Genomic DNA, 16,928 nt, shown 5'->3' with positions numbered 1-16,928 from the left:
AGAAAGTGATTAATAATTAAAATGAGGCTTGATGACTGTCCATTTCTGCTCATCAATGACACAGGGCCCTTCTGTAGCTGCACATTACTGATTAGTGTTCATAATTATTCTTTTCTTTGACAAAACTCTTATTTGCCTATTTAGATGTGAAAGGTGGATCAATAAAATCTTACCATCTTTCTAAAGTTTTTAGTTTTAATACCATGTTAAAGGAAGTAGCTATAAGTGAAAATGTTACAAGAAAATGGCATATCATCAAAGTCCTCCTTAGACTCCTACTTCTGTGCTTTGGGGATGATAAGACCTGGGATATTCTTAACCATAAAAAAGCAGATATCAAGATGAAAAAGCAAAATATCTCATTTACAGTCTCTGAACATGCATAAACCAGACCCTCTGTTCCTAACCCATGTGATGTCATGTATCTTTCAGATGATGTCAGCAGAAAGGGTGATTGAATATACAGAACTTGAGAAAGAAGGACCATGGGAACTTGACTTTCGTCCACCAGTATACTGGCCCGACAACGGAATAATTGCCTTTAACAATGTGAATTTCAAGTACAGCCCAGACGGGCCTCTGGTATTGAAGGACCTGACCGTAAGCACTGAATCAAAAGAAAAGGTTTGTTTATGCCATTTACCTCTTTAAAATCTAGATTTAGAACCACACCTGCTGTTTACTTCCTTGTCCTTGTGTCAGGGAACTCTTTGTTCCTCTTGGATGCAGATTAGATCAATGACATCGTGGGTGAAACTTTCTTAGAAACTAACTGTGTAGTGAGGATCCCAGCACTTCTTTGTGTTGTGAGCTCCCTCATCGTGGTTGGTGGGCCATGGATCCTGGAGCTGGAACTTAACCTGACCCAGGAAACTATATGTTTCACCCAATTATTCCCATGGAGTCTCTGAAGTCAACCTTTTCACCCTGTCCATAACTCTCCAATATCTCCTTCCTGTCCATCTTTTCTTCTTTATGCTTCTGGAATCTTCTCTTCCTCCCATGACACCTTTCAGTTGCAGCCTCCTCCTCTGTCCCTTGGCCCTTCCCATAGACTTGTCTTCCACTCACCCACACTGAGCTGTCATCCCCCTGCTGTCACCCACGGACTGCTTCTTTCTTTAGCATAGATTTGATCCTTACTGGCCTGGGTAAGATGATGCTGGAACCATAGTTCACCCCTAGGTACACTCCAAATAGGGACTGTTTGGCCAGCTTGGGGCCATCAGAGAAGAGTCCAGAATCATGAGTCCATCAAGGGTGAGGAACCAGAGCCCCCAGCTGGATGCAGGGTCCAGAGATCTGCTTAAAGTGGATGAAAACAAAATGAAAGGAGCAGGGGAAGATCCACCTGGGAGATGGCAGAAGGGTTTGTGGTCTTGCCAGTGTCCATGTCCACTGGTGATGCTCCTTTCACACTCAGCTTGGGACCCTCAGCTGGGACTAGGGTTGACTCTTTAAGAAGAGAGTAAGCCATAACAGACAAGGCAGTAGGAGTCTTTTTCCCCACCTTCCTCTCCAGCCTCGAGTCCATACACACACCCCCTACACTTGGATCTTGCATTGTTGTTGTTCAATCCCTAAGTTGTATCTGACTCTCTGTGACCACAGGGACTGCAGCAGACTAGGCTTCCCTGTCCTCCACTATCTCTCTGAGTTGCTCAAGCTCATGTCCATTGAGTCCTTTATGCCATCCAACCACCTCATCCTCTGTCTTGTGTACATTCTCCCAGAGCACCTTGTCCTCCCAGCTTCCAGTGTGAATGTTGCCCTAGACCCTGGGGACACTTCTCCTCCATCTCTAGATGGTGGATGCATCATTTTCACAGTCAACTCTAATGCCCCTCTATGCTTCCAGAGGATCTTATATATTCTTTAAGATAGTGTGTATGGTACACTTCTGTTCATAGCTGCCAAAGTAGGAAGCAACCCAAGTGCCCATGTTGAAAGTGAATGGAGAAACAAAATGTATTACATCCTTAAAATGCAATATTATTCAGTTTTAAAAGAGGAAGAAAATTCTGACCCATGGATGAACCCTGAGGACATCATGATATGTGAAATAAACCAGACACAAAAAGAATAAATACTGTATGATTCCACTTATATGAGGTTCCTAGAGTAAAAAAAAAAAAAAAAAATTATAAAAACTGGAAGTAGAAAGATGGTTGCCAGAGAATGGGAAGATGTTTTTTAATGGGTACAGCTTTACAAGGCAAAAATAATCTGGAGGTAGGTTGTACAACAATGTGAATGTACTTAACATTAAACTGCCCACTTGAAAATGGTTGAATTGGTAAATGTTATCACAGTTAAAAGCACCTGTGGCATGCTTTGTAATTTTGGATCTGTGTCACACAGAACCCTGAGGCTTCTTAAGATCAGAGAGCATCTCCTGAAAGTGGCATCCTGCAGGGCACCAAGAGGGTGCCCTGGCTGGGAGAGTGTGAGTAACACAGGTGTTAGTAACACAGGTGTGAGCAACCAGTAACCAAAACACACACAAGACAACTCCATAAACTGATTACCTTGTGTTTTAAATACTTTAAGAACTGTTCTTTAAAACTCTTTCCACCATAGACGCACCTAGTAGAGTATAGCTATAATTTAATGAGTGACACCCTTGTGGCATGGACTTCTGCAGTGGTTCGGTGGTCAAGAATCCACCTGCCAAGCAGGAGACATGGGTTCAGTCCCTGAGTTGGGAAGATCCCCCGGAGAAGGAAATGGCAACTCATTCCAGTATTCTTGCCTGGAGAGTCACATGAACAGAGGAGCCTGGCAGGCTACAGTGCATGGAGTTGCAAAAGAATCGGCCATGACTTAGTGACTAAACAACACTTGTGATAGAAAAAAAAAATATTCACCTTGGTGCCTAAATAATACCTAGGGAGCAGTTTCAGCAAATCATATGGCAAAAACTCTCCCCTTATTATTTCCAGTTTCACTGAAGGCCAGGGAGAAGGTGAGGACTCCTGTGCTGGGAAAACATTCACTGGAGTTCATGCCCAGTGATGTGTCTGTCAGATTTCCCGTTACAAATGTAATTCTGTTCATTCACACTCATCTTAAATTTCCCCAGATGCCAAAAATATTAGTTATTACTGTATGACTCTATAGTACACCTTAGAGACAAACATACTTTTATTCTTCCATTTTAAACCCCCAAAGTCTTAGAGTTAACCTGAGATTCTGAAATGCTTGAGGGAAAATTAGATTTGGAAACTGAACTAATAACTGTGATAGCTTGACTTTTCATGGTGTCTTGGTCTACTCAGAGCATCACCAGTAGCTTCATTTCTGAGTTTGGAGATTATACTGAGGCAGTGGAGAAGGTAATGGTACCCCACTCCAGTACTCTTGCTTGGAGAATCCCATGGACAGAGGAGCCTGGTGGGCTGCAGTCCATGCGGTCGCGAAGAGTTGGACAGGACTGAGCGACTTCACTTTTACTTTTCACTCCCATGCATTGAAGAAGGAAATGGCAACCCACTCCAGTATTCTTGCCTGGAGAATCCCAGGGACAGAGGCGCATGGTAGGCTGCTGTCTCTGGGGTCGCACAGAGTCGGACACGACTGAAGCGACTTAGCAGCAGCAGCAGTGTGTTCATGAAACCATTGCACTCCATCTGTGTACACCCCATGTTCCCCCTCCTGCTCACCTGTCCCACCCCCATCACTCCAGGTCACCCCTTTGGTGTTAGATTTGATTGGGAGAGGCTTCTGGAAGGGACATGGGAGTGAGCCCACTCAGCAGAAGTGGAGCTCTGTTCTTTTTCCATTGTTCCCTCTGCTGTCCTGACTCCTGGACGATAGAGTCAGTACGAAAGTGTAGAAGGTACTTTGCTGGTTTCTAATTCGAGGAAGAAATAGCAAGTAAAAATAAAGCCCCCAGATAAGGTAAATATCACCCTAGGCTTCCTGGGTAGATTCTGAACATCGGCTGCATTTCTCACGTTGATGATTTTATAATTGATTTGATCATTTTAGAGAGTCCTGGGCCATTTTAGAGCATTTTCCATCACTGGAGGTAGATTGATTTGGGTTGTTGTTTTTTTCTTGCTCAGAACTATTGCTTGGATAACCCATTTTTACAGAAGCCTACTAGACCTTGCTATAATGTGCAAAAATATGCTTCCTAACTTTTCTCCTTTTTTACATGATATTTTCTCAGAAACCCGTCTCCAAACTCCCAGACTGTCCACCTTAACCTGCCTGCTTCCTAATTCCCTGTGATTCAGACTGTGGTGCCAAGGCCAGCAGCACTTGCATCTCCTGGAGCCTCTTAGAAATGCAGAGTCTCAGGTTCACCCAGACCTCTTGACTCAGCATCACATTTGAACAAGACCTTCCAGTAAAGTCCGTTCTCTCCCATAGGCAGTTTTTGATGACTGATAACCTGTGATTTCCAAGATATTTCCTTTGACAGTTTGAAATTGAGCTCATGAATCACCCAAACCTCTCTGGTAACTAAGCATGAGGCTCTAGAAGGTTCTGTCACTTACCCTACAGATTTATTCGGTTTTATATTCTGCAAAGCATGCCTTTGCATCATAATTTAATACCCTGTGATTCCACTGCATTTCTTTGCATCTTTATGTGAAGTCTGTCTTCATCACAGGCAGTTTTCATCCTGCCCCTGCCTTCCCTACACCAGCCTCTTGCAGGGACTGGAGGGATTTCCCACAGGCTCAGCCCTGCCTGAACCTGGAGTAAGAGACAGTGTGAGATCCTTTCACCACCTGATGGGATCAGATAAAAAATGGCAGGGCATGAGGACTGTTTGGCCTATTTCCTGGGGAACCATGTACCCCACTTAGCTGCAGGTTTCTCTTCCAGCCCAGCTGTGGGTGCCAGTTCTTCCTGCTGACAGCCAGCCCACCTGACTTTAAGCACCCTCTTTGCTTAGTGACGTCAGCCCCCTTGTCCCACCCACCACGTTATACTCACCAATATTAATGCCATGCTTTAATTGTCTAGCCATAGGACCTATATGGGAAGCCAGTTGTTTGAACTGCAGCTACACCTCTCTCCACTTTCTCTGTTCTACTTAGACAGAGGGACATACTAAGAGGTCTGGCCATCTGGGTGATAAGGAGGCCATCAGCAGATGGAAAAGAGCCTGACAGGCATGGATTTGAATCCCATGCTGTGACTTATGGGCTCTCTTATTTCAGGCAGACTAATTCCTCTTATAAGCCTCAATCTTTTCTGTTGCAAAATGCAAGTGATAGGACCTAACCTTTAGGGTTGTTGAACAACTTAAACAAGATAAAACACATAACACCTGGCATGGAGACCAGCACACAAGTCAATGGTTGAGCAAAGATAGTTGTCATTTTCATAGGATATAAAATGACCTTAACCACTTACACTGTGTAAAATTTTGTCTATCAAATTGAAACTGAGGAGTTGGCCATTTGCAACTCTATTTATAGCTGTAAGATTAATCTCCCATGCCTGTCTCTTTGTTTACTTATGTACATAAGCAATATTACAATCAATTTTCCATAAATTTCTCTAGTCTGAGTTAAAAATCTCTCCCTCCCATGGAAGCCTCTTTTGCACAGGACACCACAGATACTATAAGTAACACAAAGGCAAATCCAATGCAGATCCTGCTGTCAACACATCTAGTCTACTTGATGAAACAAGAAAAGTACTAGGTTAGCTTTGTAAGATAGAAATGATCACAATTTTTATAGACGTTTGGAAAAAGATGATATAGCATTTGTTAGGGTTGGGAGAAGTCCACAGGAGAGGATAGGGAGAGAATTCCTGGGAAATTAGGCATGTGAGACAGACTTCGTGATGTGTGGTTAGGATTTCATCAGATGGAAATGCATGTGGAAGTCATTCTGGGTTGTGGGACCCGCATGAGCAAAGGTGTGATGCCCTGATCCAATGAACGAAGAACTAGGCATCTGGCAGTTCACTCCTCTGTGCAGTGAACCACGAGGTGTGTAATAGTTACATGTCCAACCCTCACAACTACCTAGTGACCCAAGGAAGCCAACTTGTAGAGATGAAGGATGGAGAGGTCAGTGGGAGCAGTTTCGTAGAAGAGACATCCTAGGGTGGAGTGATGGGCATGGAGCTGGCTTTTGGGAGTTTAACCTGAGAAGTGAGTATGTGGACTAGAGTAGGCAGATGCGGGCGGCAGGGAGCCTGTAGCTGTCATGTCTCCAGTAAGACATCCTGGGACAGGGACTCCACTTCTTGGAATCAGACTGATGTTGATTAAAACAAAGCTATAACACCCGGGTTTGTGAATGTGCAGAGAAACAAGTGGGAGTAGAAAATGGCATGTGGAATTCCCTGGAATTCCCTTCCAGTGGTTAAGAACTGGCCCTTCCACTGCTGGGGGCCCAGAGTTTGACCTCCATATTGGGAACTAAGATTCCCCAAGGCATATGGCATAGCTTAAAAAAAAAAAATCTTATTTCTAGAAACTAGGTTGCCACTCCTTAACAGCTTCCTCTGAAGGTTCATACCTGTTTCTTGTCAATTACATATCTAAGAATTTCTCTGAAGGAAATTATGGAGGTTGTTTGCAAAGATTTAGCTTCAAGAATATTAAACAATTACTTATAAGAGCAAAATATTGGAGACTATCTAACTACCTGGAAATCAGGGGTTTGTTAAATGATCATACACACTGTAATATTATGTAGCCATTAAAATACTTTTATGAAATACTAAATGAAAAGAGATTACAACAGTATGTTTGAGTTAATCCCATTCTGTTTAAATGTATGAATTTATATCTTTAAGAACACATCCACATACAAGTATAGAAAGTAAAAACATCAACATCTTAAGAATGGTTTTTATCAGAGTATAGTTAGAATTTATTTACTTTTCAAATTCATTTGCACTGATTATGATTAAGAAAAAAGTTTGCTTTGTTTTTTAATAGGTGATACAGACTGGCATTCAGGTGCTGAATGTAGGCATTAAAATGAGGGATTGAGTCATGAGAAGTAGAATCAAGGCTTGGCACCAAGCTTGGAACCCAGAAATACAGACATACCTGGTTTTATTGTGCTTTAAACATAGTGTTATTTTAAACAAATTGAACGTTTCTGCCAATCCTGTATCCTGCAAGTCCATCTGCACCATTTTTCATACAATCTTTGTTCCCTCCCTGTCTCTGTGTCACATTTTGGTGATTCTTGCAATATTTCAAACATTTTCATTATTATCATATTTTTCCTGGTGATCAGTGGTCCGTGTTCTTTAATTTTACAACCCAGTGAAGGTTCAGATGATGGTTAGCATTTAAGTATTTGAAAATTAAGGTATATATATTATTTTTCAGACATAATTCTATTATCCAATTAGTAGACTACAGTATAGAATAAACATAACTTCTGTATGTAAAGAGGAACAAAAAAAATTAATGAATTACTGTATTTTGCAGTGTTCACATTATTGTGGTTGTCTGGAACTAAATGCACAGTATGGTCAAGGTCTGTGTGTACACAGAATATGAATCATATATATACACACTGCCAAGTCACTTCAGTCGTGTCTGACTGTGTGACCCCATAGACGGCAGCCCACCAGGCTCCCCCATCCCTGGGATTCTCCAGGCAAGAACACTGGAGTGGGTTACCATTTCCTTCTCCAATGCATGAAAGTGAAAAGTGAAAGTGAAGTCACTCAGTCATGTCCGATTCCTAGCAACCCCATGGACTGCAGCCTACCAGGCTCCTCCACCCATGGGATTTTCCAGGCAAGAGTACTGGAGTGGGGTACCATTGCCTTCTCCAATAAGCAGAAAATGGCCTATCTGTGTTATATAAGTTGGGGTATAGCATGAAGGACAAAATGGCTACAAAGTAATAAAAATATCTAAACTCGCTATTCTTACATTTAATCTCTATAGAGAAAAATTCTTTTTTGAAATGCTATGATTGAGTTTGCAGACAGTCATTTGAAACTTTGGAGACATTTAAATGAGAAAATGTGAAAAGTTCTCAGTGTTCTGATTACAGTGTTCAGAAAGATTTAGTTCTTCTCTGTACAAAGCCATGGGTTTTAAAATTTTACTGAATGAATTTACAAATGATTGAAAGCGTGTCTAACACCCCTCATCAATTTCAAATTCCTACTCATCAATTTCAAACTCCTAAAGAGAAATGAAATCATCTCTTGGAAACTTCCACAAAGGAGCTGGGCAAGCTCATTAGTTAAAAAAAAAAAAGGCCAGTTTCTATATAGTACATGTTTATATGTACACATCTGAAAGCCAGTTTTTACAGTATAATTTTATTCCTAACCAGCGTTTTACCTGCGTTATATTGATTCCTTAATCTTATTCTTAATGCACTTAATTTCTCTCTACTTGGGTTTCAATAACTAGACTGAAGCTTGCATGTATCTTTCCAATAAACAGTTGTATTAAGTTGTTTATAAAATGCCTTTTGAACTGTTCCAATGAAAGTTCCCATATAAAGAGCAAATGTTGTTGTTGATCACAGACCAATGTATTTTAAGACACTGAGACCTGCATTTTATAATTTTAAGATGTTTCCTTTCAAGATAGAATATAATTAATATATTTGCCATCAGGAAATGATTTAGTTTCTCTGTCAAGGAATAATTCATCTCAAATAACAGATCCCTGAGAAAATAAGTCCTTGTTTGTGTATAACACTTCTGACTTGACTTGTTGACATCTCTAATATTATCCATGTAGTCCTCAAGGTCAAAAAACCTAGAGAGTAGGAATAAAGTTAATTTAAAAGTGAACTTCTTATGGACCACTTAGGAGACTGCTGGCTTTTGCACTGCCAGTAGATTGATTCTGTTTTTGTTTTTGTTTTTTTTAACTCTTTTGAGGACCAGGAAGTCTCAACCAGGGACATTTGTGAATATCTGCAGTTTTTAGTTGTCACAATTTGGAGGTTGTGTCTGGTGTCAAGTGGGTAGAGTCCACAGCTACTGCTAAACTACCTACAATACTTAGGACATGCCCCCTGACCCCCCAAGAATGAATCACCTGGCCCATAATGTCAACAGGGCCATGCTTAACAAACTTATAGACTACTCTATATAGAACTTTTAAAACTCATCATCAATATCCAGGGTTTCTCCTAGGTTGGCTTCATATTGTTAATTCTTGATCCCTCTTGGATCTCTCTACAGGTTTGCATTGTGGGAAAAACAGGAGCTGGAAAAAGTTCCCTCATTGCTGCACTTTTCAGATTCTCTGACTTCCAAGGTACAATTTCGATTGATAAAAATTTGACAACCAGTATGGGACTTTATGATTTAAGGAAGAAAATGTCAGTTGTACCTCAGGTATGCACGTCAGAACATTCTCATGTATTCTTTTTATAAAGCACCTAAGTTCAATTGCTTTTATGTTTTTTTTTTTTCAAATTGCATTAAGGGGTTGATCCCTTTCCCCCAATAGATCATAGCAGCAGGTATTTTCAACAGATATTTTCATCAGATACCAGGGTTTGTTTTTTTGTTCTTTCATCTGTTTTGTGAGCCTATGATTTAGTAGCTTACCCAGGCAGCTTTCTGCACTCACACTTCCTCAGATGCCATAGTTTTACCCACTGATAACCACAGAATACTAATAACAAAATGATAAATGTTTAACACTTGAGAGGTTTCTGTAGAGAAACATGAATTTTAAGTGACAGATGGAATTTTGCTATAGAAAATAAAGCTATCTTTTTTAAGAGGTTATTGTCTTTGAGTGGAGCTTTGAGAATTACAAGGTGTTGATGCTGTGGGGAAACTCAGAACTTAACCCTTAATAAATGATTAACCAGGGATGCAGTACAGCATAGTGAGAAAGAACACAGGGCACAGAATTCCATCTCTGTGCTCCTCAGTTTTCTCTCCCTTGCAAGACAGCTAACAGTACCAAATCCTCGAGCTGCTTTGAGGACTGTATAAATAGGTCAGCACATGTACGATGCTTCATGTAGACCCAGTATGTGGTTGCTGTGATGGTGGAGCATTAAATAGACCTTCTCTTCCTGACCTCTGATTCTATTTTCTTTTGTTCTGTTTCTTAAACGAGTACAAATTTCACTGAGTATTTTGGAGACTGGATTATATATGCACATGTAAATATGTCATATTTATATTCCACATATAAGTGATATCATGTGGTATTTCTCTATCTGACTTATTTTACTTAGTATGACAATCTCTAGGTCCATCAATGTTGCTGCAAATGGCATTTCCTTCTTTTTTATGGCTGAGTAGTATTCCATTGTATACATGCACCACCTCTTCTATATCCATTCACCTGTCAACGGACTTTAGGTTGTTTCTATATCTTTTTGAGTAATAGTTTGTCCCTGGAGAAGGGCATGGCAACCCACTCCAATTTTCTTGCCTGGAGAGTTCCATGGATGGAGGAGCCTGGTGGGCTACAGTCCATGGGATCGCAAAGAGTAAGACAGGACTGAGTGACTAACACACACACACCAGATATATAATCAGAAGTGGGATTGAAACTTCCATACTGTTTTTCATAATGGCTGCATCTACTTCTTAATACATTCCCACCAACAGTATAGGAAAGTTCCCTTTTCTCCACACCATCTTCCACATTTGTTATTTGTAGACTGTTCAGTGATGGTCATTCTGACCCTCGTGAGGTGGTGCCTCTTTGTAGTTTTGTTTTGCATTTCTCTAGTAATTAGCAAGATTGAGCATCTTTTCATGTATCTGTTGGTCATCTGTATATCTTCTATGGAAAAATGTCTGTTTGGGTCTTCTGCCCCGGTTATGATTGGGTTGTTTGGTTTTTTGTTGTTGAGTTTTATGAACTATCTGTATATTTTGGAAATTGAGCCTAGTTGGTCTCATCATTTGCAAATATTTTCTCCCATTCTACAGGTTGTCGTTTTATGGTTTTCTTTGGTGTACAAAAGCTTGTCACATTAATTAGTCCTATTTGTTTATTACTGCTTTTATTTCTATTGCCTTCCCAACACCACTTGCTGAAGAGACTGTCTTTTCCCCATTGTATAGTCTTGCCTCCTTTGTTGAAGATTAATTGACTGTTGGTGGTAGGTGTGTGGGTTTATTTCTGGGATCTCTCTTCTGTTCCATTTATGCATCGTCTGTTTTCATGCCAATATCATGCCATTTTGATAACTGTAGCTGTATCATCTGAAGTCTGGAAGGTTATGTCTCCTGCTTTGTTCTTTTTCCTCAGGATTTCTTTGGCAACTGTGGGTCTTTATGGTTGCATATATATTTTAGGAGTATTTGTTCTAGTTCTGTGGAAAATATCACGGGTAATTTGATTAACAATTGTCTTAAATCTGTGGATTGCTTTGGGTAATAGTCCTTTTAGCAATATTCTTAAAATTAAAGAGCATTTAATATTGGATATATTTCCATTTCTTTGAATCATTTCTTTGAGTCATTTCCATTTCTTTGAATAATTCCATATTCTTTGAATATTGGGTATATTTCCATTTCTTTGAATCATCTTCAGTTTCCTTTTATAATATTTTCTAGTTGTCAGCATGTAAGTCTGTCACCTCCTTTGTCAGGTTTCTTCCTAAGTATTTTAATTTTTTTTGATGTTATTTTAAAAGGGATTTTAAAAAAAATTTACATTCCCTTTCTTTAAAAATTTAAAATTTACATTCCCTTATTTCACTGTTACTGTGAAGAAATGTAACAAGTATCTGTATGTTACTCTTGTGTCCTACTTTGTAGAATTCATTTATAAGTTTTAGTAATTTTTGTAATGGTCTTCAGGGTTTTCTCTATATAGTATCATGTCATCTGTATACTGTGGCAGTTTTACTTCTTCTGTTTCAATTTAGATACCTTTACCTTCTTTTTTCCTGTATGATTGCTGCCTAAATAATCATTCTTTTCATTCAACTTTTTACTGAAATTTTACTGATTTTGGAATATATATTTGGCATATCATAGCAAAGAGAAATACTCTTGCTTTACTAAACTGTTATTCCATCTCATACTGGTGAATAAACACACATAATTGCCCAATATGTCTTTTTAGACTGACAGATTAGCTCAGGTAATGGCTCGATAGTGTGTACCTTGAAAAACCAGGTGGATAATTTAAAGTTTAGACCTCTTAGTAGGCGTAAATTTGCTCTGAGAGGAACATGAAGGGTAAAACTGTTCAGGTCATTATGAGCCATGACTAGGAAAGAAATGTTCTTGTCATTGCTGAACGCAGAGCCCCATCTCACTTCTCCCAACTGGATTCAAAGCTGGTTTCTTAACCTGGCCTCATTTGGGCCCTTCATCTCCTAAAAAACCAGTCCTTGAAGAATCTCTCATCTTGGACCCCAAAGCAGAATCCTGCCCTTGGGGGAGGGGTATGGAATATTGGGGACCAGACTTCTGCCCCTTGCCTGGCCACATCTACTTGATTTTGTAAACCTAATGGGAACAGCTAAAAGGAAGGGAAATCACCTGCATGTTAGGCTCTTAGAGGTAATAGTTATAAGAAGCATTTTTTTAAATAAACATCTAACGTAGAATGACGATTATTCCCTTGATGAGGAGCTCTTACCATTGCTTACATGGTGGTTCAGTCTTTTATTCTAAATTAGAGAGTTTTACGGGAGACCTTAAATTTGTGCCTCATATTTTTCAGTGCTGTTCAATAATCATTTTGAAATGTCGTGTGACCAGTGATTTTCAGTGCTTTGAAAGTATATCAGCAACTTAATCAACTTTGGGCAAATGAAGCTCCCTCTATAATGTCTTTCTAATTTTGGATTTTGCTCAGGGATACATCTTTTTTGGTGGGATATAATTCTGCATCTATTTCTCTCTCACCAGACTTGAAACCAAGACAATAGGGAGAGAGAGGGAGGCTCACTGAGTGTCATTTTTCTTCATGACTAGGGAAAAGAAAGGTCTGTCTTCTCCATCTTTCTTCTCAGGCTTTTGTGAAGTGAGGAGGAAAGTCCAGCCCCAAGGCCAGCCGGGAGTTTGAGGCTGGTGATTCCAAGCAGTTACGGGCACTTGTGGAAGCATCAGGTCTCCTCTTGTTCCCACATGTGTGCCTCCCCTTGTTCTGCCCCCTTCACTGAAAGGAGCCTGTTGGGCTCTTCTCTGCTGCCCATATTCTTGCGGCCTGTCTTACTGAGCCTTCCAGAGGAAAATGCAAATGGCCTACATGGGCTTATGTACAAGATTTTCTCATGAAACCCAGAAAAGGCATATATTTCCACAGTAATTACCTTGTGGTTCCTCCCAAAGCAGATGAATAGGAAGAGGTATTCATTAATTTAACATTTATAACATTATTTTAATAATGTTATTATGACACAGGTCACAGTGGTTTCAGGTCCTCCTGGCCTTGCAGTTAGTAATGAGGTTCTGTGAGGCAGGTCATCCTGACGCACAGGTGAGAGAATGTGGGGACCAGCTGGTGCAGAATCAGAGGAGCTCTCTCCACAGTCAGAGAAACTGCGGACCCCAGGAGCTGACGTTCTCTTTGTTACGTGTGCAGATGTTCCATTCACACCTGTGGAGAAAGTCCTTATCCCAGAAGGCTGTTTTACTGATGGAGAAAATATCCTAGCTCATTCTTCAGTGCCAATGTGTGGAAATTTAATGGGTTTGCTCTGAGGCACAAACTGCAACTAATTGTGCTATTGGTATTTCCCAGCATCACATCAGGATTGACAATGAGTTTATCCAGTTTTCTTGATGTAAAGTTCCTCCAATAAGTATATCCTCATTTTGGGGGGAAGCAGACAATTGGTAAGAAGCAGTCTATGGGTCACAAAGAGTCAGACATGACTGAGCGACTGAATAGCAAGACATTACTAGGAAGGCATTTTTGAAAAATTAAATCTTCCTTTATCTTCTTCTTAAGGTGACACTTTTCAACATTTTCTTTCGTTAGTGTCCAATGGTCCAGAGATATTTTGGAGCATACTTTCTACAGTGGGAGGTTAATTTAGAGATGCTATTTTATAAACAAGGATTTGCAGCCTTATTGTTAATGATTATAGTGAATTGTGAGGGGATATTTTTTGGCACTTTAATTCTGTTATGTAAGCATACAAGCAAGATGAAAGATGCTACAGTAATAACATTTCCTGTTTTGGGATATTTAGGAACCAGTTTTATTCATTGGAACAATGAAGGAAAATCTGGATCCCTTTAATGACCATAAGGAGGAGGATCTATGGAATGCCTTAGAAGAGGTAATTTTTGTAACAAAATTAACTTGTTAGCATCAGTATATGATTATGTACATTTATAGTAGTGCAGAGTTGGGAAGATCCTCTGGAGAAGGGAAAGGCTACCCACTCCAGTATTCTGGCCTGGAGAATTCCATGGACTGTATAGTCCATAGGATTACAAAGAGTCGTACTCGACTGAGGAACTTTCACTTTCAGGTAATTAAAGAGAGTTTATTGGTTTAACTGACTTTGTTTACCTGCTAGGAGAATACAGATGAGATGGGTACATGAGTAAATTAAAATATGTATATAATAGTGATGGAAAGCAACAAGATAATGCCATATAATTTTATTTTAGCTTTTCCCCTAATACCCAAAGCAACTAGATATATTTTCTTGTCTTAAAATAGAACACTAAACTAGAATTTATAATTATGGGTTCAAATTCTACTAAGTGACCAAGTGAATTATTTACCTTAATTACCTTGCAATGTTCACTTCACTCCTCTGGTCTTAAGGAATATCAACTAAGTGGAGGCAACTAGGTAGTTTTTCATTATTAACTGAAAGATAAATGAGATCATACTAATAAAATGCTATGAAGTTTCAGAAGGAAGTATCTATAAAGGTAAGTTATATAATTGGAATATGATAGTTTCTTATTGACAATCAGGTTCTTTTAATGCTGCAACATGAAAGTAGGTAAGAGACCCTGGAGATTTGCTAAGTTTTTAATGGGTATGTTCATTTCTAGAGAATTTTCTGTTATTTGTATTATATGTCCTTTTGGCCCACTTCTGTGAATTTCTTTACCCTTGCATGCAAAGGATTTTGACTTGTTAATTTGCTATTGGTTTGTATACGTTGATACAAATTATTTTGTGTATTGGCCCTAGTTTTGCAAATTGATGGCAGGAACTATATTTAGACTTCTAAAATACAGTCAGACTTTCCAGTTTTTCATAGGACCTAGCTTAATCTTTTGCTTTTAAAAGGTAACCCTTGATAAATAGGTATTAAATATTTGATTGACTTCTTCATTTTAGAGAAGTGTGGTTTATTTCTTTAAAAAACACATTGTTTTTTACACAAATCCAAATGACCAGTTCATGTTGTTTTGAATCGATGCGTTTGTCATTTAGTGTCATTCTTCCAAGGATAGCTCTGGAATCTGTAACATACAGATGAGCTTTGACTGTGAGCAAGAAGATTCGGAGGCCTGATGATTTCCTGCCAGTAATTCTGATTTCTGAAAGATTTCAGCACCCAGTCTTTACACACCCACCCTGCTTTCCAACAACATGGGGATTTTATTTTCCTAAATCAGGCTGACTGCTTCACCTTCTACTTGAGAAGTTGTGGACTCCTGATTTCATTTAAATTTGTGAGTCTTTCTACAGTGAAATTCTAGAAGTGAGGAGTATACTTAACGATCAAAGATAAAGATAGGATGATCCACTGATCTTGAAATCACAGGGTATATTTAATGGTGATAGCATGGTATCTTAAAAAAAAAAAAAAAAAAACCTGGAAGTACTGGCAAATTATTTTTCTATTTGTTCCCCAGCTCAAGATCTGTCTTCACATGTTCTCAAGTACTAAAATTACTCCAGAATTTTAGAACACATTTTCCCATGAACAGAGAGGAAACGTTAATTTGGAGATAAATCCTGTCAAAAGCTACCTTAGTACTTGGCCCAAACTTAATTTATCTGTACCAGGCAAAATTTAGTAGCCTCACAATTCTGAAAATGTTGAGGTGGTGGAAGTGGTAGACGACACTAAGATCTACCTTTATTTAAACTACATTTGGAGCTTTCTGTGAAAAGAAATGAACATGAGTTCATTTCACAAAGTGAAGCGATTAGTTTCCATGTATTACTTCTGGAATTGACCCTGTTACTTTGTTGATATGTCCTAGAGTGAGAAATCATTCCATCACTTTGTTTCTCTAGGAATTGTTTATTACTTTTAAAAAGAAAAACTACCATATCTTTCATTGAAAAACATACAAATGCCATAAAGCAATAATTTCTAGAGGAACAGAATGATGAGATGATTCCTTCCTCTTAGAGTTGTCACTAAAGCAGTGAGGTCAATTTTCAAGTGAACTAAAAACCCAAGTCATTGGTTTTTAAATGATTCTAAATGAAACTTGCAAACCCAAACTCATAGAGTTGACCTGCGAATGAGTGGGAGGGCACCAATATGTTTTCTTCCTTAAGAACTTCCATTAAAAGAAAAAATTCTCTTAACCTATGTCCTCCTTCACTCTTGGCACATATGGACATTCCAAAAGAAGACAGTCTTAAGAATGGAGCCCAATTCATCTTGGTTATTTCTCAGAATATGCCAAAAATACATGTTTCATATGCTGAGTAATAGCCAGCTGATGGCCAACTGAAGAAAGCTTATCAGAAATTAGTGCCAATTGGGGCACTTAAAAAGCAAGGGCAGCTCTACAGACATAACATGAGTAGTGACTTTATCACATAAGTGAGCACTTTATCACTCAAAGGCTAAAAGAGTACAGTAGATAATGCTCTGGAAATGAATCATTGATATGTTGCTTCTATTAAAAGAGCAAAACAGCTTAGATACTAGGATATATGCAATTAAGAATATGGTGTGTTATGTCCAAACTGGGAGCATGCATTTAAATGTTCAACATTGATAGTGTCTCTGTTAGGATGCAAGTATGTCTCATTACACAGGAAACCAAGACATAGAAATCTGGGCATCAGCAGTGTGTGCATT

The 16,928-nt window shown here is 39.1% G+C and overlaps 1 protein-coding gene across 2 annotated transcripts in view; it reads left to right on the top strand.

Moving 5' to 3' along the window:
• Positions 1-16,928, top strand: part of LOC138446664 (ATP-binding cassette sub-family C member 4-like) — a 126,555-nt gene that overhangs the window by 98,930 nt on the left and 10,697 nt on the right. For both annotated transcript variants that reach the window (XM_069601883.1, XM_069601882.1), the window contains exons 25-27: positions 433-624; positions 9,154-9,309; positions 14,103-14,192. In XM_069601883.1, coding sequence (XP_069457984.1) covers positions 433-624; positions 9,154-9,309; positions 14,103-14,192 — 438 coding nt within the window. The remainder of the gene's footprint in view (positions 1-432; positions 625-9,153; positions 9,310-14,102; positions 14,193-16,928) is intronic.

This window comes from Ovis canadensis, chromosome 10 (genome assembly GCF_042477335.2).
Source record: "Ovis canadensis isolate MfBH-ARS-UI-01 breed Bighorn chromosome 10, ARS-UI_OviCan_v2, whole genome shotgun sequence".
In the NCBI taxonomy this organism is placed as follows: domain Eukaryota; kingdom Metazoa; phylum Chordata; class Mammalia; order Artiodactyla; family Bovidae; genus Ovis; species Ovis canadensis.
The sequence above is the reverse complement of the archived record's forward strand: the minus strand, read 5'-3'. Positions and strand labels throughout refer to the sequence as shown.